This window comes from Ascochyta rabiei, chromosome 9 (genome assembly GCF_004011695.2).
Source record: "Ascochyta rabiei chromosome 9, complete sequence".
In the NCBI taxonomy this organism is placed as follows: domain Eukaryota; kingdom Fungi; phylum Ascomycota; class Dothideomycetes; order Pleosporales; family Didymellaceae; genus Ascochyta; species Ascochyta rabiei.
This window is the reverse complement of record NC_082413.1, coordinates 1623120-1647049: the sequence shown is the minus strand read 5'-3', so window position 1 is coordinate 1647049 and position 23930 is coordinate 1623120. Positions and strand designations below refer to the sequence as shown.

General features: G+C 50.6%; 12 protein-coding genes across 12 annotated transcripts; 7 read left to right on the top strand and 5 right to left on the bottom strand.

Annotated features, from left to right (window-relative positions):
* Positions 1 to 782: 782 nt before the first annotated feature.
* On the top strand, positions 783 to 1989 carry EKO05_0006063 (uncharacterized protein; the record flags this gene model as incomplete). The annotated part of the gene is made up of 2 exons (XM_038939836.2): positions 783 to 1422; positions 1475 to 1989. The coding sequence occupies 2 exons, from the start codon at positions 783 to 785 to the stop codon at positions 1987 to 1989; spliced, it is 1155 nt and encodes a 384-aa protein (XP_038799069.2).
* Positions 1990 to 2373: 384 nt separating this feature from the next.
* Positions 2374 to 3108, top strand: EKO05_0006062 (vesicle coat component; the record flags this gene model as incomplete). Its single annotated transcript, XM_038939764.1, has 2 exons — positions 2374 to 2583; positions 2665 to 3108. The coding sequence occupies 2 exons, from the start codon at positions 2374 to 2376 to the stop codon at positions 3106 to 3108; spliced, it is 654 nt and encodes a 217-aa protein (XP_038799068.1).
* A 324-nt stretch (positions 3109 to 3432) lies between these two features.
* Positions 3433 to 4905, bottom strand: EKO05_0006061 (uncharacterized protein; the record flags this gene model as incomplete). Its single annotated transcript, XM_038945911.1, has 1 exon — positions 3433 to 4905. One exon carries the CDS (start codon positions 4903 to 4905, stop codon positions 3433 to 3435), a length of 1473 nt encoding a protein of 490 aa, XP_038799067.1.
* Positions 4906 to 5733: 828 nt separating this feature from the next.
* EKO05_0006060 (uncharacterized protein) lies at positions 5734 to 6618 on the top strand (the record flags this gene model as incomplete). The annotated part of the gene is made up of 1 exon (XM_038945910.1): positions 5734 to 6618. One exon carries the CDS (start codon positions 5734 to 5736, stop codon positions 6616 to 6618), a length of 885 nt encoding a protein of 294 aa, XP_038799066.1.
* A 735-nt stretch (positions 6619 to 7353) lies between these two features.
* On the top strand, positions 7354 to 9115 carry EKO05_0006059 (uncharacterized protein; the record flags this gene model as incomplete). The annotated part of the gene is made up of 5 exons (XM_038939911.1): positions 7354 to 7732; positions 7779 to 8062; positions 8112 to 8754; positions 8809 to 8952; positions 9006 to 9115. The coding sequence occupies 5 exons, from the start codon at positions 7354 to 7356 to the stop codon at positions 9113 to 9115; spliced, it is 1560 nt and encodes a 519-aa protein (XP_038799065.1).
* A 377-nt stretch (positions 9116 to 9492) lies between these two features.
* On the bottom strand, positions 9493 to 11209 carry EKO05_0006058 (uncharacterized protein; the record flags this gene model as incomplete). The annotated part of the gene is made up of 4 exons (XM_038939802.1): positions 9493 to 9878; positions 9931 to 10407; positions 10458 to 10940; positions 10990 to 11209. 4 exons carry the CDS (start codon positions 11207 to 11209, stop codon positions 9493 to 9495), a joined length of 1566 nt encoding a protein of 521 aa, XP_038799064.1.
* Positions 11210 to 11971: 762 nt separating this feature from the next.
* EKO05_0006057 (uncharacterized protein) lies at positions 11972 to 13327 on the bottom strand (the record flags this gene model as incomplete). The annotated part of the gene is made up of 2 exons (XM_038939785.1): positions 11972 to 12673; positions 12734 to 13327. The coding sequence occupies 2 exons, from the start codon at positions 13325 to 13327 to the stop codon at positions 11972 to 11974; spliced, it is 1296 nt and encodes a 431-aa protein (XP_038799063.1).
* Positions 13328 to 13962: 635 nt separating this feature from the next.
* Positions 13963 to 15509, top strand: EKO05_0006056 (uncharacterized protein; the record flags this gene model as incomplete). The annotated part of the gene is made up of 4 exons (XM_038939952.2): positions 13963 to 14006; positions 14063 to 14150; positions 14201 to 14675; positions 14725 to 15509. 4 exons carry the CDS (start codon positions 13963 to 13965, stop codon positions 15507 to 15509), a joined length of 1392 nt encoding a protein of 463 aa, XP_038799062.2.
* Positions 15510 to 15696: 187 nt separating this feature from the next.
* Positions 15697 to 17163, bottom strand: EKO05_0006055 (uncharacterized protein; the record flags this gene model as incomplete). The annotated part of the gene is made up of 2 exons (XM_038939663.2): positions 15697 to 17018; positions 17070 to 17163. 2 exons carry the CDS (start codon positions 17161 to 17163, stop codon positions 15697 to 15699), a joined length of 1416 nt encoding a protein of 471 aa, XP_038799061.2.
* A 227-nt stretch (positions 17164 to 17390) lies between these two features.
* Positions 17391 to 17907, bottom strand: EKO05_0006054 (uncharacterized protein; the record flags this gene model as incomplete). The annotated part of the gene is made up of 2 exons (XM_059636727.1): positions 17391 to 17524; positions 17577 to 17907. 2 exons carry the CDS (start codon positions 17905 to 17907, stop codon positions 17391 to 17393), a joined length of 465 nt encoding a protein of 154 aa, XP_059492710.1.
* Positions 17908 to 18316: 409 nt separating this feature from the next.
* EKO05_0006053 (uncharacterized protein) lies at positions 18317 to 20964 on the top strand (the record flags this gene model as incomplete). Its single annotated transcript, XM_038939737.1, has 4 exons — positions 18317 to 18482; positions 18533 to 18610; positions 18661 to 19277; positions 19324 to 20964. 4 exons carry the CDS (start codon positions 18317 to 18319, stop codon positions 20962 to 20964), a joined length of 2502 nt encoding a protein of 833 aa, XP_038799060.1.
* Positions 20965 to 21348: 384 nt separating this feature from the next.
* EKO05_0006052 (uncharacterized protein) lies at positions 21349 to 23734 on the top strand (the record flags this gene model as incomplete). The annotated part of the gene is made up of 5 exons (XM_038939944.1): positions 21349 to 21419; positions 21480 to 21597; positions 21649 to 21713; positions 21770 to 22647; positions 22701 to 23734. The coding sequence occupies 5 exons, from the start codon at positions 21349 to 21351 to the stop codon at positions 23732 to 23734; spliced, it is 2166 nt and encodes a 721-aa protein (XP_038799059.1).
* Positions 23735 to 23930: the final 196 nt, after the last annotated feature.

Genomic DNA, 23930 nt, shown 5'->3' with positions numbered 1-23930 from the left:
TGGAGATGGATAGTAATGTACTAGAACAGTCAGGATTTATGCAAAGTACCAAAGCTACTTGCGTAGGCGGATTACTTGCATAAACGAGCGGTGCACCATTTTTCTGATAGTTATGTGCTCTTATCTACTTAGGCATTCGTCGCGGTATGAGGTTCACATTGTTGGTGTTGCACGTACGGTCAGCAGAAGACAGAAGAAGAGTATGTTCAGTCGGAAAGGAGCAGTCCATGAGTCGCGAGGGAAGTGCGCTAGCTGACTGGTTGCGGACAACATGAGCGGTCGGTTGTGAAGCTACAAAACTGACGTAAATCTTACACCAGATTCCGGAACCATTTGGATCGCGCTAGTGGAGATCACCATTCAGAGTTCATTGCAAACTTGTCTTGGCGAGATGCGAAACCCCATATTTTGCAGGACCCACAATCAGTTTACGCATGCGGAATCTCACGATGACTGCAAGTTGTCGTCGATGGCTCATAAGGCGCCCCACAAAAGTCGCGACTTGGGGTCTGGGCCCACAATTTTGGTCCCGTAGTATTGCGCTGTGTCCAGTTGAATTGTAACAACACCTGCTTTCCTGACGGCCCAATGTTCATGTAGGCGAGACGGGTTGACTCTTCCGCGGGTTGTTGCTCCAAGAACCGCGTGACAGGTCCCTGCTTGAAACCCGTGGTATCAGGCAAGGATCTGCGGCGATCCGTGTTGGCGGCAGGAGCTGGAGCGAATGGAGATGTTATGAGCTCGCCAATGTCACGATGATTTCCTTTTATGTTGCGAAAGAAATGGCGAAGGATGGGTGGGCTTGCTGGGTCTTTCTAATTACATCATGTTGCCCTCCTACCTTTATAGCTGTCAGCCCAGGACCACAACAATACTCAGCACACGCCTTGACAACCTGTTTACTACCAGTCACATCCCTTGTTACGATCTACAGTAAATTATCTCATTGCAAACATCTCATGATGGCATCTGCACGGTCGACAATAACGTTGCGTCAGGTTGTCTGTGGGAGCTCGAGACCATCGCGAATCCAGCCTTCCACAGCCTTTCTGCAACGACGAACACTGGCAACGCATCGAGACATTACCTACAAGCAAACACCGTGCGAAAAGCGAGACAATGTAGGCAGCAGAAAGCACAGCGATTTCGACATTGGCGGGAAGGTCTTTGTGGTCACGGGAGGTGGCCAAGGTCTTGGGTTCTCGATCACTGAGGGTCTCGTCGAAGCTGGTGGTACTGTGCACGTCCTCGATAGATCGCCGGAGCCGACGAAAGAGTTCGAAGAAGCAAGGGCACGCGCAAAAGAGGAGTTTGAAGGCGGATTAGTGTATCACCAGGCTGATGTCACGGATGCGGATATCTTGGGGGCGACGATTGCCGACATCGCAGCCCAGAAGCAGCGACTGGATGGACTGGTTGCAGGTACGTGAAGGCAGTCAATTGTCTGAAGTTTGTAGATTGACAGAAGCTACAGCTGCTGGGGTCCAACAAGTGACCAAGGCAATCGACTACAAGTCAGAAGACATTGCGAAGATGCTCGCCGTCAACTACACTGGAGTGTTCCTAGCAGCGCAAGCCTGTGCTCGTGAGATGCTTAAATACAAGATCGAGGGGTCGTTGTGTCTGGTAGCCTCCATGAGTGGATCAATCGCGAACAGGGGGTTTGACGCTCCGGTGTACAATTCGTCAAAAGCTGCAGTGGTTCAGTTGGCACGCAGCCTGGCCATGGAATTCGGCAGAAAAAGGGAAGATGGTTCTGGCGGAATTCGAGTCAACTCCCTCAGTCCAGGTCATATCGTGACGCCCATGGTAGAGGAGAACTTCAGGAAAGGTGAGGCAGATCGATCGAAATGGGAAGATAACAACATGCTCAGGAGGATCAGCACGCCGGAGGAATACAAAGCTGTGGCGCTGTTCATGCTGAGCAAAGCAAGCAGCTACATGACAGGACATGATCTGAAGATTGACGGAGGCACCACAGCTTGGTAGAGGAGTGGGAAATGGTTTGTTAGTATCTATCCAGCGAGCATTGGCATCACCAGGGGTTGGTGCATTTCCCTGCAGCGTGTAGTCAGCAATAAGCCTGTATATCTGCGGTGCATCGTCTCGTCGAGAGATGAAAGCCTATTCATGAGTCCCGAAATCAACATGGAGAGGCTGCAACGGACGTGAAGTTTGACGTGTGAGAGGAAGGCACGCGCAGAGAGGGGAAGTCACGTCCAGGATCCCAAACACCTTGCCTAACTGGGCGCTAGCTCAAAACACCTGTCCTAAACGACGGGACATACCGACCGTCGTGGGAGATCTGTGTCTGTGTCTGTATCAACAACCACACGCTGTCTCGCATTCTGTTCGGCGTGCACACAATCCCTCATGGATAGGATAATGCGCGCCATCGCCGTTCTCCTTGCGGTCATTGCGCCCCTCACCGCGGCCCTCAAATTCGATCTCCACCCCGTTTCCGCGCACGACGCCGCAAAGTACGAGCGATGCGTCCGCAACTTTGTCGCAAAAGAACAGCTCGTAGTTGTCACAGCAATCCTGGACGGATACAGGGGTGATGGCCAGAAGGTCGACATGCACGTACGTGCTCAATTGCCAACACCGCGCTACGCAGCACCTCGTGGCGTGTAGCTCATTCAACACAATGCTGACTCGAGCCAGATCCGCGATGCAATGGGCAACGACTACCATCGCCCCAAGGATGTTGTCGGCGAGAACCGCTACGCCTTCACCTCGCACGCCGACTCGGCCTTCGACGTTTGTTTCGAGAACGTGCTCACCGGCGCACAAAAGAGCACCGGCCCGCGCCACGTGGAGTTGGACATCGATATTGGCGCCGACGCAAAGGACTGGAGCGCCATCCAGGCTGGAGAGAAGCTGAAGCCCGTGGAGCTGGAGCTCAGGCGTATTGAAGAGGTTGTCGGCGAGATCGTCACGGAGATGGACTACCTGAGGGTACGCGAACAGAAGCTGAGAGATACAAACGAAAGTACGAACGAGCGCGTCAAGTGGTTTGCGTTCGGCACGATGGGCATGTTGGTCGGCCTAGGCGCCTGGCAGGTTGTCTACCTCAGGGCCTACTTCAGGAGCAAGCACCTCATCTAGACGAGTCAAGAGTTGTCTGCTGCAGGATATTTGGCGACGAAAAGGGAGAGAACGAACTCGTACGGCTCACGAGGTCAACAACAAAGGATTGTACGAACAGCATGAGTTTAGCGGTCAGCACCGGAGCATTTCATGAGCTTTGGCTCAGACGCTTTAAGGACGGCGTTGCCGGGAATATCCAAATGAACTTTCACCAAAAATCAACTCTTTACACAGTCTGAGAGACCCCAACCCGACTCAAGAGCCAAACTGCCATGACACGCTGACAAGTCTCATGATTCCCAGCAACTCGTCAGATCTGTATCCGAGGTCTTACGCAGGAGTTCACTCACCAAAAATGTAGCGCACCCGCTCGCCAGCCTCCGTCGCCAACTTCTCCATCTCACCTAACTCCAGCACGCCTGTTTCCATGATATACGTATCCATGAGCCGCGCAGGAGCCCACGCTAACTTCACGTCCATATCAACATCTCTATCATCAGGTTTCAGACCTAACACGTTCCACGGCTCACTATCTCTTTCTCTTTTCCCCGATTTAGAAACAATGCTGTCCAGACCAACTAGGACGACAACTCTCGCATATGAAGAGAGAGTCTTGACGCATGCAGCAGCGCTCAACGCGCCTCTCGTGCTTTGAATGTTGCCTTGGGAGTCGAAGGCTTCTGCGCGCAAGAGCAGGATGTCTACGTCTCGACTTGCGGTGCCAATTGCCTGGGCCGGGAAGACGGTGGTGCGTAGTCGAGACGTTGATGGTGAGATTGGACAGAGCTCTGAGGGCGGAGTGACATCTGGCGTGGACATGATGGAGATTGCGATACTGACACTGGGCATCGCGGAGAGAGCGTGAGATAACATGGCGAAGATGGCGGGGGAAGGGGTAGGTGTGAGGATCCGCAGTACGCTCTCTTGCTTCACCCCGCTCCGCACCGGTTTGGATGTGTGGCTGGTCGCACTCCATGCCGGCGCATGAGAGTTCACTCGCTGCATACCTTCGATGTACTTCTCCAACCACGTCTCAAATACCCCACTCAGCAGCTCATCCACATCCTTCCTCTGCCGAAGTATCTGATCAAAGGCGCTCCCTGTTATGCGAGCGAGCTCTGCTGTACTTTCATCCCCATCCGTTCTTCTTTGCTCCTCGTTCCACCATCTAGCGACTCGCTCAAGCGCCTGGACCAGACAGCTCGCCACATCCCGACTCATGCCTTGTTTGGCACTGCAGAGGAGCTGGGCAGCATGCACGAGCATGGTCCAGAACTCTGGCCAGCTAGTCGCTACGCAGGAGACGATGTCAGCTATGTGCGCGAGATGGGCGAGCGCCGCTGAGGCTTGGTTGTGGGCGCTGGAGAAGGCAGAGTTTTGAAGATGGTTGATGGCTGCTTGTAGGGCTAGGTCGAATTCTTCCAGTTCTTCTTGTGGGGGTAGAGGCACCTTGAGCGGCAATCGAGGACGGTTGTCAGATATAGGCACGGGTCTGCAAGAGGTGCAGACGTCTGGTACTTGTGTCGTAGAGCTGAGCACTAAATCAACGCAGCCTGAGCTTTCCGGCGTTTCTGTTGTCGAGCTGAGCACGGAGTCAGTTCTTTTACGCCAGGATGTGATACTTCTGAACGATCGGGGCTGGGAGTAAGCGCTTGAGCTGTTGGAGAGAGAGGAAGCGGGCCGCGATCGTAAAGAGAAGGTTGGGGCTCTAATTTTGGGATTTGTCGCAAATGACGAGGATTTTGGTAATCTTTTCTTTGGTGCGCTTTTCGGTGTGTGTGGGCGGTACGCCTCCGCCACAGCAAGCTCGAGCATGACTTCAGTTCAAGAGAAGAGGATTTCAGGGTTGCTGATAAGCCGGGAGAACACGGATGGAGAGAACTGAACAGAGACAGAAAGATCTGGCATGAAAGTAGTGAACGGCGTGAGGTGAGGCAGAAGGCAAACAACGGGCAGCGGAAGAGGTCGTGGTCAAACGAGACGCCAAACAGACATCGAGAAACCTAGGTGAAGGTAAGAGAGACTTGCGAACTCAAGAGCAAAATCTCGTACATAGCAACTGTCTCTCTATTTAAAGTTCTTTGCGTTGTCTTTTTGCTTATGAGTATGCCCTTCTACGCCAGTCCAGCATGCTTCAGTCGATGGACATCCTTCATAACTTACAAACGCGCTTTCAACCTGAACTGACACTCATGAAAGACATAAAATCCAGTAGCTATGAGTGTTTTGTGAGCACTTGGGTCTCGACATGTAAAGCAGATATATGCGCAAAGTCAGGCCGTCTACAATTTGGATGGTGACGCATTGACGTCATTCCTGAACGCGTCACAGGCACGCTAGTCTGCGACGCGATATTGTTACAATATGCCTCTGCGTTTGGTAAGGCTCACATTCTCAATCGTGCACAGCAACTACGAGTCAAGCTGGCACGTTACCTCAATGCACACAGCAGCATTAAAGCTTGTATTGTAAGCCAAATCGCGGTCATCTTCCGTTGATTTCTCAGCAGCAAGGCGTCCAGTACCAATCAAGCAGGATATATGTTAGGAATAACATATATCGCTCTGTCCGAAGATATAGAATCAGGTTTATGTTTCTTGCATGCTCAAAAAATTTACGGTCAACATTTCCTGGTCAACCTCAATGACACAGACACAAGCTATCACGCCTGAGCCTCGAGCCCTGAACCCTTTGCCTACGGGCACACGCGCGTTACTACGCTCAGGACAGGAAGCCGTCGCTTATCACATCCCCATCACACCTCCTACGGATGATACGTCGCAGATAAAGACCACTATCTCTCTGCCTCGATACTCAGCCTGGACCTCTGGATTGCACTTCCATGCCACGCACACAGAATTCCTCCGCCTCGTCAAAGGCGCCATCGTTGTTGAGCTCAACGGCACCACCAAAAGCTTCAGCGCACTGGCAGGCGGCGAGATTGACAGTTCAGGTCGGGTAGTGTGCGAAGGGTTGGTCGTTGAGGTGCCTCGATATGCGAGGCACAATTGGGGTCGCCTTGAGCACTGCCTTGACATAGAAGAAAAAAGCCGAAAAAAACATGTACGGCCAGAGGATTGGGTCGAAGAGGTGGTTGTGGAAGAATGGACTGATCCGAGCGACATCAGTAAACCCCTGTTCTTCTGGAATCTGAATGGCATCATCATGGCACCAAGTGACATGGTTCTGTCTTCACGGAAGCGCATCGCCAGAGGCATCTTGGGCGACTGGTGGATAGATTTGCAGCTTCTTGTTGTCTTTTTTGAGCTGGACAACTGGCCCATCTTGGTTAACTTCAGAAACCTGTGGCCGTCTGAAGGTACCTTTGCAGGGGCATCATGGATTAACGATTGCGCCGAGACTGTCACATCTTTCGTTTTGCTTTTTTTTGCTAAAGCATTAGGTGTGGCCCTAGGTCTGCGGGCGGTAGATCAGAAGCGAACACCAGCTGCATTGTGGGAAACGTACCGCAAGTCATCACGCGACGTACAGCGAAAGCCGACCACAAAGCCCGTGTCCTATAGCTAGGACCATTTCAAACACCGTTAATCTCGTACAGAAACCGGTCGGTTCACTGTACTTTTATGTTCATTGGTTCGGCATTAGGTCTGTTGGTCAGAATACGGATAAGTAGACCGTTCCTCCGCAAACCACCACTTCCCCGCAAATACCCAACAAACAGGATCACCCTACCTCTCCTGCATTGACAGTCTAAGGCCTCCAACTGTGGATCCTTTCTGAACTGGATGCGGTCCGCGGCTAAATAGGGTTACTCCATGAGTTCGGGCAGCGGGGAAGATCGCCCTTCGAGCACAACTCCTGCTGTGCTACAAAACCAAATTACGAATATCGGAGTCTTAAATATGAAGGTATGGCGCGAAAGGCTTTTTATACACTGGGAAGAAGGTCCACAAGTCGCGGTCGCGGTCGACTAATTACTCAGACATAATTTTGGCTTCTTGAACTGGATATTAATGGCTGATGACTGCATGGGGGGATATTGTCACGAAGTTCTTCGGTGCTTGACCGTATGATCACCAGACCCCTCAATGCCCAGCCTGGGCATTAAAAATGCATCACTCGTCGGGATATGCCTTGCCGACACAACGGCCGACTGAGTTGCCGCACCATGGCTATATCAGATTGACACCACTCGTATGCTAAGACACGGTCCTTGATATCTTCAAGGCTTTGACACCCCCAACACCCCCAACACCCACAACAATCATCACTAATCGTATCAACACAACGCCGTTGAATGTCATGGCGCCATCAGTCGCCGCTATTGGGGACAGCGTCGTCGAACGCTTGGTCGCCAACGACCACGTACGATGGTGGAACAAACCCAACCTTCGGCAACTGTACCTCCTTCTGGTACCATTCTGTCTATTCATAGAATCAACGTCCGGCTTCGATTCGTCCATGATGAATGGTATGCAAGCACTCACGTACTGGAAAGAGTTCTTCAACCACCCGAAAGGTGGACAACTGGGTCTACTAGTCGCTTGCTACAACCTCGGAGCCATCACTTCGATCCCCTTCGTGTCTATAGTATCCGATCGCTTGGGTCGCAGAAAGTCTATTGTTTTCGGCTCGGTGGTTATGGTTATCGGTGCTATCATGCAAGGGCTCTCGCGAAATTGTGAGTACATGCTCGCTTCAGTGAAGAAGCGACTGACCCTAGCTAGTGCCCATGTTTGTATTTTCCCGCATCTTTCTTGGTCACGGTATCGTATATGCCATCATCGGTGGAGCTGCGCTACTCGGAGAACTCGGCCATCCGAAGGAGCGTGCCTTTCTCGGTAGTATGTTCAATGCCTTTTTTGGAGTTGGTGCTGTACTCGGTGCAGGCATCGTCGTTCAGACACGTCTCATTCAGAATGACTGGAGTTGGCGTCTTCCATCCATTCTCCAAGCAGTGCCGTCTCTAATCCAGATTGGCTTCGCGCTCACTGTCCCTGAAAGTCCTCGGGTAAGACGCCACCAGAACAAATGCCCTAAACCCCACTAACTATCACCAGTGGCTCGTCTCCAAAGACCGAAGCGAAGAAGCTCTCCAGATTCTAATCAAGTACCACGCTGAGGGTGATGCTGCCGCCGAGCTGCCGCACGTCGAACTTGCTGAGATCCAAGCCGCGCTCAAAATCGAAAACAACTCACGCGCCCGCGGTTGGGGAGAGCTCTTCCAAACCAAAGGCATGCGCCACCGTTCCCTTGTCGCTGCTGCACTGGGGCTATTTGTACAATTCAGTGGCAATAATCTAATTTCTCAATACTTCGTTCCTATTGCGGAAAAGATTGGCATTACGGACAGCTACCAACAGGTGCGGTACAACGTTGGCAAGGAGAGTTGGGGCTTCTTAGTCAGCTTGATCATGGCCAGTGTCTCGCCAAGATTTCCACGGAGGAGGATGTATCTTCTTTGTGCGGCTTGTTTGCTTGCAGTGTATACGGGGTGGACTGTTGCGCAAGCCCGCAATCGCATCACGGGATCGAAAGAATCGGGATATGTAGTGCTTGTTTTTATATTCTTGTACAGTCCGGCTTATTGTATTGCATACAATGCCTTGACGTATACGTATATGGTCGAGATCTTTCCGTACTACGTACGTACAAAGGGACTGTCGTGGTTCCAGCTTTTCAATAGGACGGCTGTCATGTTCGGTAAGCATTGTGTCAAATCTCAGTTCTTGCTGAACTTCAACTGACCATATATAGGCTCTTTCGTTAATCCCATTGGGCTAGAGAATGCTGACTGGAAGTATCTGCTCGTCTACGTCGTATGGATCTGCTTTGAGATTGTGTTCATCTACATCTTCTTCCCTGAGACATTTGGAAAAACCCTGGAAGAGCTGCACTTCTGTGAGTTGAATGTCTTTTTTGATCCACGCCATAATATACTGACGAAACGATAGTATTCGAATCAGAAAAGGCCGACCGTGATGCTCTGACCGCTGCGGCAAACAAGATCATCAATGACCCCAGTATTATAGAGCTTCACGAAGCACCTGACAAAAAGGCCTAAGAATCATACAGTTGGGCTCGTCAATATAGGACGTGCCTGATCTAGCATGGATTCGGGAAAACAAATTGCCGTATTGTGTCCACTGTTCATCACGTCGCACGTTGTAGGCGCTTACTGGTGACGTCGCAGTGAAGATGATAGCAAATCAAAGAGGTCTTTAGCTTTTTGCATGATACCCATTTACATGTCTCTGTCTTGTCATTACTCATCAACAGACTGCAAACAACAGCCCGCTTTAGTCAAACACAGAAACAATGCACAGGACGAATTTATGAGTAGATAAAAGAAGGAACTTTGTATTTCGCGTACTGGTACGGGTGTCAATCTTTCTGGGGGCACGGTTCTTCCCGTACGCCAGTGAATAGGACCCAAAATCATCATCGTCGCTCTTCAACGTGTTCTTTCACATCTTCTACAGGCTTCTTGTCGCTTAAACTATCCTCCTCGTCCCTTGCCGCCGCGCCAACAAACTGCTCCTGCTTCTTCTTCTCACTCTTTTTGTAAAGGTACTGCATGATAAGGAAGCATGACCAGCAACCAACCACGAATACGATGTTGACTGAGTAGCCTTTCGTCCAGCGCGGTGCTTCGACAACAGGGAAGACAGCGATGGGATAGAAGGAAAACACAGCCCAGCCAGCTGTCAACATACCACCGACAGTGACGGCGCGCGCTTCAGCATCATCGCGTAGAGCCATGTTGATGAAGGGCATGAGGATAGGAGTGACGGCTGCTGATACACCGAGGAGGTAATAGCATGCGACTGTGAAGAGTGTCAGTGCATTGACGAGCGATGATTGCGGACCGGAGCTTACAATGGAGGCCCTTGGGTATGAACCAGACCAGGAGCAGTATGTTGGCGATCAGATAGATAGCTTGCACGATCGTAAATATGCTCCAAAGAGGATAGACCATGCATAGTGAAGTCGCGACTAGTGCGGCAACCACGGAGACGCCTTGGGCGCCGGTTGGAATTGTGTTGATTTGCGGAACAGAGTAGCTGCCAGGGAACTTGGCCGCCTGATCTTTGAGCCACAAGGCCATCTGACCGTGGGGATATGAGGATGATAGGAAGAACGTATAGGCCAAGAGACCCATATAGAACTCCCATCGTCGAAGAGTGCGCTTGATGATGGACCAATTCAGGCTTTGACTTGGTGCAATACCAGCTGCTGCTACACGTCTCTGGGCTAGGTCATGTTCGGCTGGGGTCAGCCACCATGGTTTTGCGCTGTTAGGCAGACCAGGGAAGATCAGAAACCCAGCTAAGGCAATTGGAAGCGAAATAACACCTGGTCTTGTCAGTCCAAACACCTTATCCGTTTTATTGTACGTGACTTACCGTCAATGATGAACAGCCATCGCCAGCCAGCCATTCCGCCCACGCCATTGAGATTCTTGTATGCTGCAGCTTGTAGATATCCACCAAACATGACGGCAATATTGTTCGAGACATACCATACTCCTGTACGCTTGAACACCTCCTCAGGTTTGTACCACGAGCCTAGAATATATGTAGTGCCTGAAGCGACAGGCGTTTCGAGAAGACCGAGAAGGAACCGAGTACCGTATATATCGCGCTCGTTGCGCATTTGAGATTGAGTGAAGGTGACGATTGACCATAGGACTTCCATTAAGGGGAGGTAGTATTTCGCAATCTTCGGGCGAGAGAGCAGAAGCAACGATGGTATCTGAAACACAAGGTACCCGCAGTTGTAAAAGGTTCCAAATAGTGAGTATTGGTTCCCATAGAGGTTGAGCTCCTCTTTCATGCCAGATACATAGGCGTTGTTGATGTTCGACGAATCAAGCCATTTGAGGAAAACTCCTTGTGTCAGTACCAGGTACTCTAGCGCGGCACAGATGGAACTTACACATGAAGGAGCAAAAGGTAAGTAGACATGCGTCCATCTTTCTTAGCAACTTCCTCTCCTCTGCAGGATAGTGCTTGGGATACCACTCCCAGAGGTACATCCAAGCCTTCCATGGTGATCGTTGGGGAGCATCAGTCGGTGCGATTACACTGGTGCTAAATTCGCCCGTTCTGCCTTCAACACCTGAGGTCTCCTCTCTGGGGTTCGTTGCTGCCGCCATTGCAAATGCCTGGTCGCTTTACACGGGTACCTAGTGCAGAAGCAAACCGTTGGTAAAGTAGCTCCCGGTGTTCTGGGTTGCGACGGCTATCGATCATCCCCAGCACCGTAATATGTAGCTGCCCATTGTTCGACAACAAGATTGGCAAGCGAAGTTGCTGATCGTGTCGCGGGCATCGGTGTATTTCCGCATTGATCATGGTACAATGCGGGGGGGCCAAGACCGGGGTATCTTCTCCACGAACAATTATCAAAGAGGAAATGGCCCGATATTGTGAGCGGTCGCAAATTCCTGCAGGATCTAAGGGCACGCGAACATGTTTATGGGGTGATCAGTAGACAGCTAAAACCTGGAGTAAAAGACAAAAGTGCATGCACGCGAGGTGGCGTCGGTTGGTGTTGTGCCGAGAGGATAAGACAAGGGGCTCATGGCTGCAGAACACCGAAGACGGTGTCGACTTGTGCGGTTGAGCAGCCTCTGATGATCTGTCAGTGTTTCGAAAGACTCCTCGCTACGTACATCAGGATGGTTGCATCGTGGATTTGATGACGTAATGACATCAACGCGATCAACACGCGTCGCGCACACGAGCTATGAACTATGGACGTGACGCGCCCAGCGATCCAAGTTCTCGTATATTTAGCAGAGTATGAAATGCGAGGGTCGAACCAATATCACCAAGAAGTTTGAGATCTTGGAAATGCTGCATATTCATTTCGTTTACAAAATCCACTTCCACCAGTGAATATTTCAGCACCCGACTCAGCTTAGCGCACCGATCATCTTGTACAAGCTATTCTCGAGGGTAATGGAGGAACGTATGGCTGACCAGTCGTAGTTCAGCAAACCCCACAACTCCTCCAGTCCTTGAATGCTTTCCTGCGGCTTCCGACCTGGGCGAGTCTGCAGATAGAAAGAACCGGAGATGTCCCAATGCATCCAGCTGACCTTGTATTCCTCCACCATCTCGACCAGACACTTGGCGTATGTGGTCTGATTCCAGTACGTTCCGTTGTGAGGAAACCCCCACTCCGAAATGACCACGGGAAATAGGTACTTGGTAGATGGATCATTAGGATTGACGCTCTGGAAACCCTTCTTGTACCATTTGCTCTTGAAAGTCTCACAGTCGTCTTGGGTTGCTTCGAAGTCATACTTGTGGATTTCAAGTACGATCTTGTCCTTGAACGCGAAATCATCAGGCTTGAATACCGCAGTCTTGTTGGCCGTTGACTTTCCAGCAGTGCCATTCAAAGTCTTGCCGAGTGGAATTGGATCGATGTAGGTATCATAAGAGAGACCGGAAAAGAAGATCAAAGCGTTGGGGTCTGCCTCATGCACAGCTTTCGCTGCAGAGGTCATGTGGATGTACCAAATGTACCAATCGACAGGCTCGGAATTGGTTGCGCTTCTGAGCTCGTTGCGCAGACCGATAGAAGAAAAAGTGGGCCAGTTCTCCTTTGCCTGTTTCAATTCAGCAGGGTCCATTTAGCTATGGTTCGAACACCTTCAGGGATAACGTACGTGTGTTGCCATGAACGCAAGGCCGCGTTTCCAATTTTCAACATCGAAAAACTTTTCGCCAAACCATCCATTACCGTCGTTGTCGCTACAGCACCAGAATGCTTTACTGACATGGTTGTCCAGATGGATGATCACGCCCTGGCTCGAAAGCTCTTTTGCTACGGCATCCCATACTTCCAGTCTTGTAGTCTCTTTGGTAAACTCCGGATTCTTCTCTAGGATCTGGTTGAGCACTACAGTTCCGTTTGCTTCGCCAAGTGAATTGATAAAACTCTTCTCCAGGGTCTGATTTGGACTTTTGTTGACATAGTCGTCCACCATTTCGATGGCGAAGGTCAAGCGTACAGAATTCAACCCGAATTTTGGAAACCAGGAAACGATGTCCTTGACTGATGCGTGCTGAAGACCTTCAGGAACCATAACCTCCTGGTGTCCAGGCCAGTTTGTTGACGCAAAGTAGAAAACATCGCCATTAGCATCGACAATGTCGCGGCCTTTGGTGGAAAGAGGAAGCGTAACAGCACGCTTGACTTCAGGAAGGGCTGAAGCAACTGTGCTCAGCAGAAGTGCTGGAGCAAAAATGGTAAACAACATGATCGCCTGTGGCACAATCAATGACGACGTGAAGAACTTCACATGGGGTCTCAAACTCCAACACTACTATATACGACCGTTTCTACGCATGCTAGTATACTACCTATACGAGCAACGTGAACGCTAGTACAATCAGGACATTAGTTCCCCCCAATCTTCTAGACAATATTGCGGAGAAATTGTGGAGAGTAAAGCATGCTCAAGCAAAAGAACGGAGCTCCAAGCCTTGCATAAATGAAATACAATACAAGATCGCCCAAACCGGAAACCCTTCCAGCAGCACCTCTTGGCACCAATGATTCTTGTGACGTAGTTTCTTTACAAACATGGACAGCTTCCCGAGGTGTGGTGCGGCCGGCGGATGATGTCCCGCATGAACAACGGGCTTCGGGTGATTGCCGATCCCGCACATCCAGCTTACCATCACGCCGATAATGACACGGCTGTTGACCTGCAGCAGAGGAAAAAAAGATTCTGAAATATTTCACTCGCTCGTGCTACGTGAATCCAATATTCCACTAAGCATTTAGCAGTCGGGCAAGTGAAACGTCGCTTTCCAAACGCTGTTAAGGAATTCACGTCTTTTGTAGTTGGGCATACACAAGATTGTCAAATCGAGATTACGAAACATCAGGATGGGTGGTAACACGACAGACTCAAAGAGGAATGCGACTCCAAGGCAAGCAACGAAACGACCATTCCATAGCGGGGAGCTAGTGCTTATTTTTACAACAGCATCAGGGGTGTAGACTTGAGGGAGTTGTATTCTGAGAACGTAGCTGCGAAAGTATTTCAAGTGGCTCAGCGAGGATTAAAGCAAGCAGTAGGTACTGGTACTGCTAGATCAAATGATTACCTTCTGAAGCGCAACAGGCTCCACTGCTGACATACCCACACACCGTACCTCAAACTGGCCCCGACGCAGGGCGTTATGAGGAGCGAGAAGCAGATTTTTGGACATGCGGTTTCTTCCCTGGATGCATATACACAATCATTGAGCGCGCAGTACGATATCCGCAAGCTCTAGACATACCAGAACATGTTCGTCCACAGTTCCAGGAGCAGCTACTGAAGATTGGCCGACACTGGAATGTTGCGATCAATCAAATGAGTACGCGTACTGATACGCATGACATGGGCTTCATTATACAGCCTGCTTTACAGAAGGATTGGGAGCTGACAGGGAACAAAGAAAGCCTCCAGTCTGTGGTCAACGCTGCGTATGCACTCGCCTCGAGATACGACGAGAAAGTCAAAGCGATCAGAAGTTGGGACGTCGCAATCAACGACCGCTATTCAATTACTGACATGAACACTAACTTCCTGGTTATCATTGATAGCATGTGCAGTAAGTCTTTACCTTCTTAATTCATTCGGCTCAAAATTTACAATTTCAGATCTCGATTTGCTCTATTATGTCGGCCACAACCAACATGACCAAACTCTGATCGACATCGCAACCCAACACGCGGACTCGATCATTCACGAGATCCTACGCCCAGACTTTTCCTCCTACCACCTCGTGAACTTCGACCCACGTACCGGCCTCTCCCAAGCGAAGATGACCAATCAGGGGCACAAAGACGAGTCAACATGGAGTCGCGGCCAAGCGTGGGCAATAATGGGTTTTGCGCAAGTCTACACATGGACCAAAGACATCAAGTATCTCCAAACAGCAATCAAATGCGCAGAGTACTTTTTGCGGCGATGCAGGGAAGGAGAAGGGAAATGGCACCACCCTCTCATCCCACTATGGGACTTCGACGCCCCACTCGACGACCTTTCGGAACCACTACGGGACGTTTCAGCTGCTATGGCTACTGCCAATGGTCTGCTCATCATTCACCAATCCCTCCAAAGCTTGTCTACTTCGGAAGCATCGCATATCGCCGACCCATCGACCAGTTTCCTTGACATCGCCTTGCAGATTGTGCGTCAAACACTCGACATGTCTTACGATCGGGATTTCGCTTCCTTCGAAGCGCCAGTCAGGACACTGGTCAATGGCGCAGGTGCGGCAGAAATCAAAGTCGAGGAAAGTGGCTTTGATGCCATTTTGAGGAACAGTACCACGAACTGGAACCCGGACGCGCATAAGAAATACAAAGACCACGGGCTGGTGTATGCGGATTATTATTTGTTGGAATTTGGAAACAAGTTGTTGAGGGCCGGGCTCTTGTAGTGAAAAATCGATGTTTGGATGGATGATGGAATAAGTCATCTTCTGAAAAGTGTATATGTGGATATATTGCGTCGCTGATGTCGACTTGGCTGTGCATGGCTAGTTACGCCGAAGGAGCGTATGGACGGCACAAAGGATCAATATATGTGCAAGAACCATAGCGATATGCTGATTTGTCGGAGCAAGTCTAGTCTGTATCCACTATATCGATGTACTCTTGATCTGTCCTTGGTGCCTTACTTCTAAGCTGACCAGCATAAATAACGGGTGTCTCATCCCACAATTTCTGCAAGTCTAGTTTCCCGTATTGCTTGGGTGCGGCTGAAGTCCTAGCCACCGCAAATACAGCGGATACAAGGTAGATGCTACGTCCCTGCTCGATCGTTTTGGTCTCCGACTTGATTGTTGGAATTAGAGTTCTCTGCCACATCAGGTTGGTGTTGGCGTCTGGTTTGAGGACCTCGCCATTGGTAGTAACATCTTCAAGCGAGTGCTCATCTCCTGCGGCCGTTTCGAGAGTGATGGCTTTTATGCCGCTTGTTCCTGCATCGGAGCAGACTAATGCGTCGCTGGTTGACTCCAGGGTACCTTCTGCAAAGGACAAACTATTGCCGGCCTTGATACCAGCGCTTCCAGTGAGTTTTGGAAGAACTTCGCCTCTCTTCGATCCTCGCCCTTGGATTGCAAAACCCCCCTGCACAATGTTCAAGGTAACAGGGACCGCACTCATGTTTTCCACGCTAGTGAATCGCACATACCAGTCCGGCCACCGAGAGCAAGGCGCTATCAGGATTGTTCTCACGTTTATGTCAGCGTCTTTCCACGGTTTCCACAAACTTTGGAATGTCGGTATTTTTTCGAGGGCCCTGTCGCCTCTCCAGAGCTGTGCTCTCGATCGTCGTTCGTTGGTTTTCACTTTCCACGGTGTACGCCAAGTGTCACCTCCGTCTTTACTGATTGCAATCGTACTGTCCGGCGCCATCTGCTGGATCAAGGGGCCTGTAGGCACACTGAAGGTAAAATGTGAAGAGTACGCGAATTTGCCATATTTTGCTTCAGTGGCTTTGAGCGGCCAGGGGCAAAATTGACCAGAGGAGAGGAGGTAGTGATGGTTTCCGGTGTTGCACACTATGTGCATCGGCTCCTTCACAGGGGTTGCAAGAGCGTTGTCTCTGGGTAAATCTTTCTCCTTCGCTGTCCAGAAAGGATGATCTTGTGGAAGACCTAACGCCAGGAACGATTTCAGAGCCCAGTACACTGATTGTGGAGAGTTGTAGTCTTCACACATATAGAAGTTCGGGTATGCAAAACCAATGTTCAAGCAGCCGTCAACGTTGAAAATGTCGTGCTTGTTGCTCCACCACCGGAAGTGACGGAGGAGGAGTCCTTTCACGATACCCCAATCGTTGAGTGGCTCAGGCAAGTCTACTTCTGCAAATGCAGCAGCAGACCAAAAACCAGCGAATGCGAATCTGTAAGTAAGACTTCGTCCGAAGGGAATCGCAGCACCTGCTTAGTGTGAGACGGGTGCACTTTAAACCAGTTCCGAGTAACACTCACCGTTAGCATCGAAGTATCTCCAAAATGACAAGGAGAATTCTTCAGCACGACGGCGGAACCGTGCACACCGCTCAGGATCAAGGTCTCGAGCCATCTTTACATAGATGAGTTGCGAGAACTGTATCGCAAAGCTTCCAGAATAGTAGTCCGCCTGCCGCCCCTCGTCACTCCACATCCCATCTGCTGCCCACCCCTGACCCAGATAGAATTGTTCCATCTGATCTAGGTCTTCTCTCATTGCGTCGCGAACCTGCTCGTGTGGAACACCGCACACCTTAACAAGTGCGAGATTCGTCATCACACGGAACCACAACCAGTTGGTTATTGGAAAGTCCTTGCCATTAATGGTTTCCAACCACATTCTGATGTTGTGTCTTGCTTTAGCAGTCTGTGAATGGAACATGGCGTCTGGCGCTGCCAGCAAAGCAAAAGAGATGATCTCCATTTCCACCATCCTGCTCAGGAGTAAGTGGAAGACTATATGACTTGTCGGGGGTTTGTACAAACCGCTGGTCACGAAGCACCACGGGCCCCCAGTATTCAGAGTGTCCTGGGTCAGTGCCGTTTGCAAGTCCATCAACATACGGCTGAATGAGCTCATGATCCTGCGTGACAACCTTGGAATGCAACAACGTTCCCACCGACCACAGTGCACGGCGAAACCCTCTAGCTGTGCAGCGACATCGTCGAAATGGGTTCCGGTAGCCAAAGCTAGCTTTATGCGTGCTCCGCCAGGGGATTGATAAGGCTTTAGAGCGCAAAGCAATGCCAAGGCTGCAGTTTGAGAGTCTTGATGAGTCTCAAAGGCATTGTTGGAGAAGCCTGCGAGGGGCGGCATATCGCTGCGGGGTTTGGGCTGATCTGAAGGACCTCAGTGATGTCGCTTCAAGCAACCACTGTGCTTGATATTGTTTTAGTAAGGCTGACATGTGCAGGCGGCAAAGTGCTTCAGCGTGCCTGGCGCGTTCATCGGCGTGCGAGCAAGCTGCTCATCGCGCCACTACCCATCTCAACCCTTCCTGGCAATGCATCCGTGCCACCTCGAACAACAGTTGCGCATCTCTGAGATTGTTCCGTAGGCGGAAGAAATTGAGAAATGGGGTCGGAAGGCTCCCCAGTTGGGTTGATCAGCCGAGAACGAAGCGAGCCCCGCTCAAGCATGGGGCGGAGAGCTGATTTAACCCGCCGCCCGCCGCGCACATCCTCTCCACAATCCTTTCTTGCGAACGGTTGATGATGTCGTACAAATGTCGGCGGGCTGGACCAATTTCTCCGTGAGCAATAGAAGCCACACCGGTGAGGATGACGGCCCATCGGTTGTCGGCGAGGATCAACCAGCCTGCGCATCGTGCAAGAAGCGGAAGCTGAAATGCTCTCGTGAACAGCCGGTTTGCTCTCACTGTCTGAGGTTATGTAAGCGCATATCAAAAGTCCTCGTTGAGCACTGGTAACCTTGAGTGCAGCAACGGAGTGCGTGTACATTCCGAAGCAGAAGCCGGGGCTGAAACCTGGGGCTGTTGAGGCCTTGACGCGTCGCGTTGGTACGCGCCTATGCAATCGCCCAATTGCAAGCTATGTCTGACATCGGTAGCTTTACTGGAAAGCATTTTGCTGGACGACGCAGGCAACGTGCGGCCACAGTACACAAACGAGCTGGAACGTAGGGGCGATGACAGATTCTTTCACAAGGGAGCAGAAGCAACCGTGGAAGTTGCAGCTCCAGTATTCCAAATCAATCAGGATGTGACAGCTACCGGTACTGCTCAACAACAGTCGCCTGCAGATGCTTCTACGCAACAAACTGAAGCAATAACGAACACACTGAAGCGCAAACACGATGAGCCAGACGCAGAACGTTGGCTGTTTGCCACTGAGGAAGTTGACCTTGCTCAGCATCTGCCGTCCCAGCCTTTACTTCTAAAAGTTGTGGACTTTTTCACCACATCGTTCCATCACTGGATCCCGTACATACACAAAAAGAGACTGCAAAACAAAGTCAGGGAGGGTATCTGCAGCAATGGCTTGTTGCTTTTCCTACATGCCTTAGTCGCGGTGGCCTTGCGGCACATGGACCCAAACGATCTCTTTCTAGATGATGACCAAATTCAACGGCAATCCAGCATCTCCCATATCATTGTAGAGACCCATGCCACCAGGTCAGTGTCTATTGAGAGCCTGCAAGCACTGATCTTTATTGTCTTTGATTATGTACGTATCTGCCTTGCAGTCATTCTCTCTCACTGACACTGTAAAGCTCAACAATGGCCAAAACCATCGTGCGTGGCCTCTCATAGGCAGTCTGACTAGGACTATTGGCTATTTACAGTTGACGTCCGAGCCCTCCGCTGCGTTCCAGGATGGAGCACTCATGAAGCCTGTACGGTTGGTACAGCCTTCCAATGACTGGACGGAACTGGAAGAGCAGAGAAGACTATTCTGGATAGTCTTCATGCTCGACCGCTTTTGCTCAGTAAGCACAGGCTGGGACACAAGCCTGACATCTGATGACGTCCACCGGCGTCTGCCGGCTGACGGTGGCTACTTCACCCGTGAGGAGCCTGTTGTCACACCGTACTTTGGCATCTGGAACAAAGCAGCTGCAAGAATTGGCCGGTCCTTAGCAAACGTGCCTGCACCATACAGCGAAGACGATCCTGCAGCCGAGCAACCTCAAGGAGCGAGCCCCAACTCTGCCAATGGCTACATCGATGCATCAAAACTAGGCGCTTTCGCTTACTGCGTGGAAGCTACAGAATCACTTAGCCAAGTGACAACATTCTTCCTACAGCAGAGGATTAACGCTCGAGACAAAGAACACGCAGTCAATTGGCTGACCCGCTTTAAGGAGCTGGATCTGAGGTTAGTACAATGGAAGCTGTTTCTACCACCGCGCTGGCGGGATTCCAATATTTCGGCAAACAGGGAGGTTGTCGACATGGATCCGAACCTTACCCTTGCGCATATCACACACAATACCTCGATGATTCTACTTCACCATCCCATTGCATTTCCAGCAAAAAGTTGGAACGATTACGTCGCATTGCCCAAAGAGTGCAGCGCTCAAACGTGTGAGCTTGCGGCTATCGAAGCCTCGAATATCGTCAGCAAATTCCTCACGTACACATTAATACCATTCGTCAATGTACAGTTTGCTTTCTGCGCTTTTGTGGCAGCTAAAGCCCTCTTATTCGAACACCAGGCTAACCGAGGTCTGCTACGACCAGAATTCGAGCGACTAGTTCGTGATCTGTGGGAGATGTCGAAGAGATGGGAGCACAACGTAGCCAAACTAAGACCAGTCAGTCAAGCAGGTGTGTACGCGCGTCACCTCGAGCGCCTTCATGAAGCGTGCTTGCAGGATCCGCAATACAGGTTCGACTTCTACGACCACACCTGCCAAACGCTGGAGTCACACCAACATGTCAGCCCGATGAATGTCATGACGCCGCTGCAACGTACAGGAAGCTTCGCACAGGATCGACCTACTATAGGTCATTTGCGGAATCATAGCCTGAACAGTGTGCATTCTGCACTCAGCCCAAGACGGAGAGCTTCTCACAGCACCCTACCAGCTGCCACTGTGGCGTCAGGAAATCATTCGAACGCCGACGCACTATCACCACACGGGCTTGCAAAAGCTGCAACGACACTGCACGCTACCACGACTCATTCCGGCAACGGTCAGAACGTGTACCAGCTTGGCCATGACTTTAGTCCAAGCTCTCACTTCAATGGCATTACTGGTGCACCCAACAGCCAGCAAGCGATGCAAGATCAGTCTTTATTGAACCTCTCTGATACTTTCATGGACTCGCAGTTCCTGGACATGGATCGCGTTATCACATTCGAAGAAGCAAACTTCTATCTGCCTGGCGACGCCTACAGATGGCAGTGAAAGCAAAGTTACATCACCTGTTAATATATTTGTACGAATATGACTTGCCTCAACCATGTCCCATTTTCACTCCGCGTGATGTCTATGCTACCCAAAGTTGTTGTTGCCGGCTAAGGCAACCGGAAGAATTACTCAGCGTGTTCAGCGGGGAACGTCGTCATGCTCTGAACGCTAGCGCAATCGTTCCACGATTATCCTCTTCTATTGGCTTTCGGTCTACATTTACCCCGGGACAAGGCCTCCCCATGGGGTTCCTTGGCACCTTTCAAAGGATGCCCATGCTGAAACATAACTTGTACAAAGCATCAGCGCCGATTCAGCTCTTGATCAGCCCCACAACCAGCATCAGTTCCTCTCATGAAACTTGGCTGGAGACCCTACAAGATGTATTCAAGTTGGTCGCAAATCTGTTATATTTTACTAGCGCCGTCATTGGTCTCTGGCAGCATCGATAGGTAAGTTTGGAACACAGTCCGACTCATGGTTATTACAGACCCTCGCTTACTGGGGTTCAGGCAGAAGATTGTATCGCAATTCAACATTGTTCGGAAAAAATTGATCGATAATGACACTACGCCACTCCAGGTCGGAAATGGCAACTTTGCATTCAATGTAGACAACACAGGTCTGCAGGTACGCGCATGTGCGCTTGCTCATCTCCCTGCTACTAAACCTTTACGGTAGACATTTTTGCCTTTCAATACATTGTCTTCTTGGGCGTGGCACAATGACTCGCTTCCAGCCAATGGGTAAGATGTTCTCTAAGGCGACGCAGCAACAACAACCGTGCTAATAGTTGACGCAGTGAACTACCTTCTGACTATAAAGGTCTGCCACGAGACACCTATGGCCGGGAAGTATTTTACGATATTCCAGACCCAAAGCTGAAACAGGCCACACAATGGCTCATTAGTAACCCAAATCGAATCAACCTTGGTCGTATTGGCTTTCGATATAAGGGCGCTACGCTGAATGAGTCCGAGATCACCAAACCTGTACAGGAGCTTGACCTTTGGGGCGGGGTCATAACGTCAGCCTTCGAAGTGGCCGGAATGAGTGTGAAAGTTGTGACTCAAGGCGATTTCGACTCCGACGCTATAGCGGTCAGCATAGAGTCTGATCTTGTACGGTCTGGTGATCTGCAAGTCGAACTGGACTTTCCGTTCCCGCCAATCCATTCAACAAAGTACAAGTACGAGGTTTTTGCAGGCGTGTACGACTTCCCACTGAATCACACCACGGTTCTTGTTGGAGACGGGACCAATCGTACTTCTGCGCATATCCGGCATACGTTACAAGAAACAAGCTACTTTGTCAATCTTCGTTGGCCTAAGAAGACACCGTTGAGGCTTTCCAGGATCGAGCCCCCGAACTCGACCGCGATTACGGCGCCCAGATATACTCTGGATTCGACGTCCAATTCTTCATCAATAGCTTTTACAGCTCTATTCTCACCTGATTCCCGAGTGCCAAGCTTTCCGGCTAAGATCCAAGACAAAAGTACCCGCGAGTGGAATGCGTATTGGAAGACAGGTGGGTTTATCGACCTGACTGCCTCTACTAATCCCAATGCCACCGAGCTTCAGCGACGAATCATCCAGTCTCAGTACCACGTGCGTATCAATAGTGCGGGCAGTGGCCAACCACCGCAGGAGAGCGGCCTGATGAATAATGGTTGGTATGGTGAGTAAGGACTGCAAAAGAGCTTACTATCAGGAGGCCCTAATAAAAACCAGGCAAATTCCACATGGAGATGGTTGTGTGGCATCTTGCTCATTGGTCGACCTGGGGCAGGCAGCAATATTTCGACAACATCTTTCCGGCAATGTATGAGACGCTATTGCCTTCTTCGACAGCTCGTGCCCAATCCATGGGCTGGGAAGGTGCTCGATGGCCTAAGATGACGGAACTCGAAACTGGAGTCAACTCTCCAGGGGACATCAACGCGGTACTCATGTGGCAACAGCCGCATCCCTTTTACCTCGCCAACCTAGCATACCAAGCTAAACCTACGCGAGATACACTACAACGCTGGGACAAAGTTCTTACTGCAACTGCGGACTACATGGCGTCATATCCAGGTCTCAATGCAACTACAAATAAATATGAGATCGGTCCACCCGCTTACGGCGTGACTGAGAATACGCCGCCAAACTCTACGCGGAATCTGGCCTATGAGATCGCGTACTGGCGTTATGGGCTAGACGCTGCTATAGACTGGAAACGGAGACTTGGCCAAGCCGTTCCGGAAAAGTGGACACACGTAGCGGCAAACCTCGCACCACCACCTCAAGTAGATGGCCTTTACGCTGTTTATGATGGACTCAATAATTCATGGTGGAATGACACCAAGCTCACTGGCGATCCGCGCAGCCTCATAATGCTCCAGGGAATATTGCCTGACACGCCGGCTGTTGACCCAACGGTAGCTTTGCGCACTGCAGACAGAGTGTGGGAGGTCTGGGGTGATGCCAATATACGCGGTTGGGGTCGACCCGTCCTTGCGATTAACAGCGCTAGGATTGGAAATCCCGAGCGCGCAATCTATCACCTCACTGCATATGACTATTGGAAGTTTGACGATGCAGGCTTTGCAATCAGGGGTGGAGACGGAGGAACACCGCCGCCTTTCATGCCCGGCAATGCTGGTTTTCTACTCGCTGCAGCGTACTGCGCAGTAGGTTGGCAAGGATCCAATGGCGATGCTCCGGGCTTTCCTAAAGACGGAAGTTGGATCGTTAAAAATGAGGGGCTTCTAAAGGCGTTGTGAAAGAAGCATCTGCAAACGACTATGGGGCTGTTTACATTCCTGAGCTTTCCGGTTCTGTGGTGGTCCGTCACGTGCTCTGTGCTACACCACTCCAGCATTTCCACATTCGGTGCATAGAGCCTCACAAGCGAACATGAAACGTTACACAAATTTCTGTATTTAGCAAGTATCAACGGTTACGGCTTTAGACGGCTCC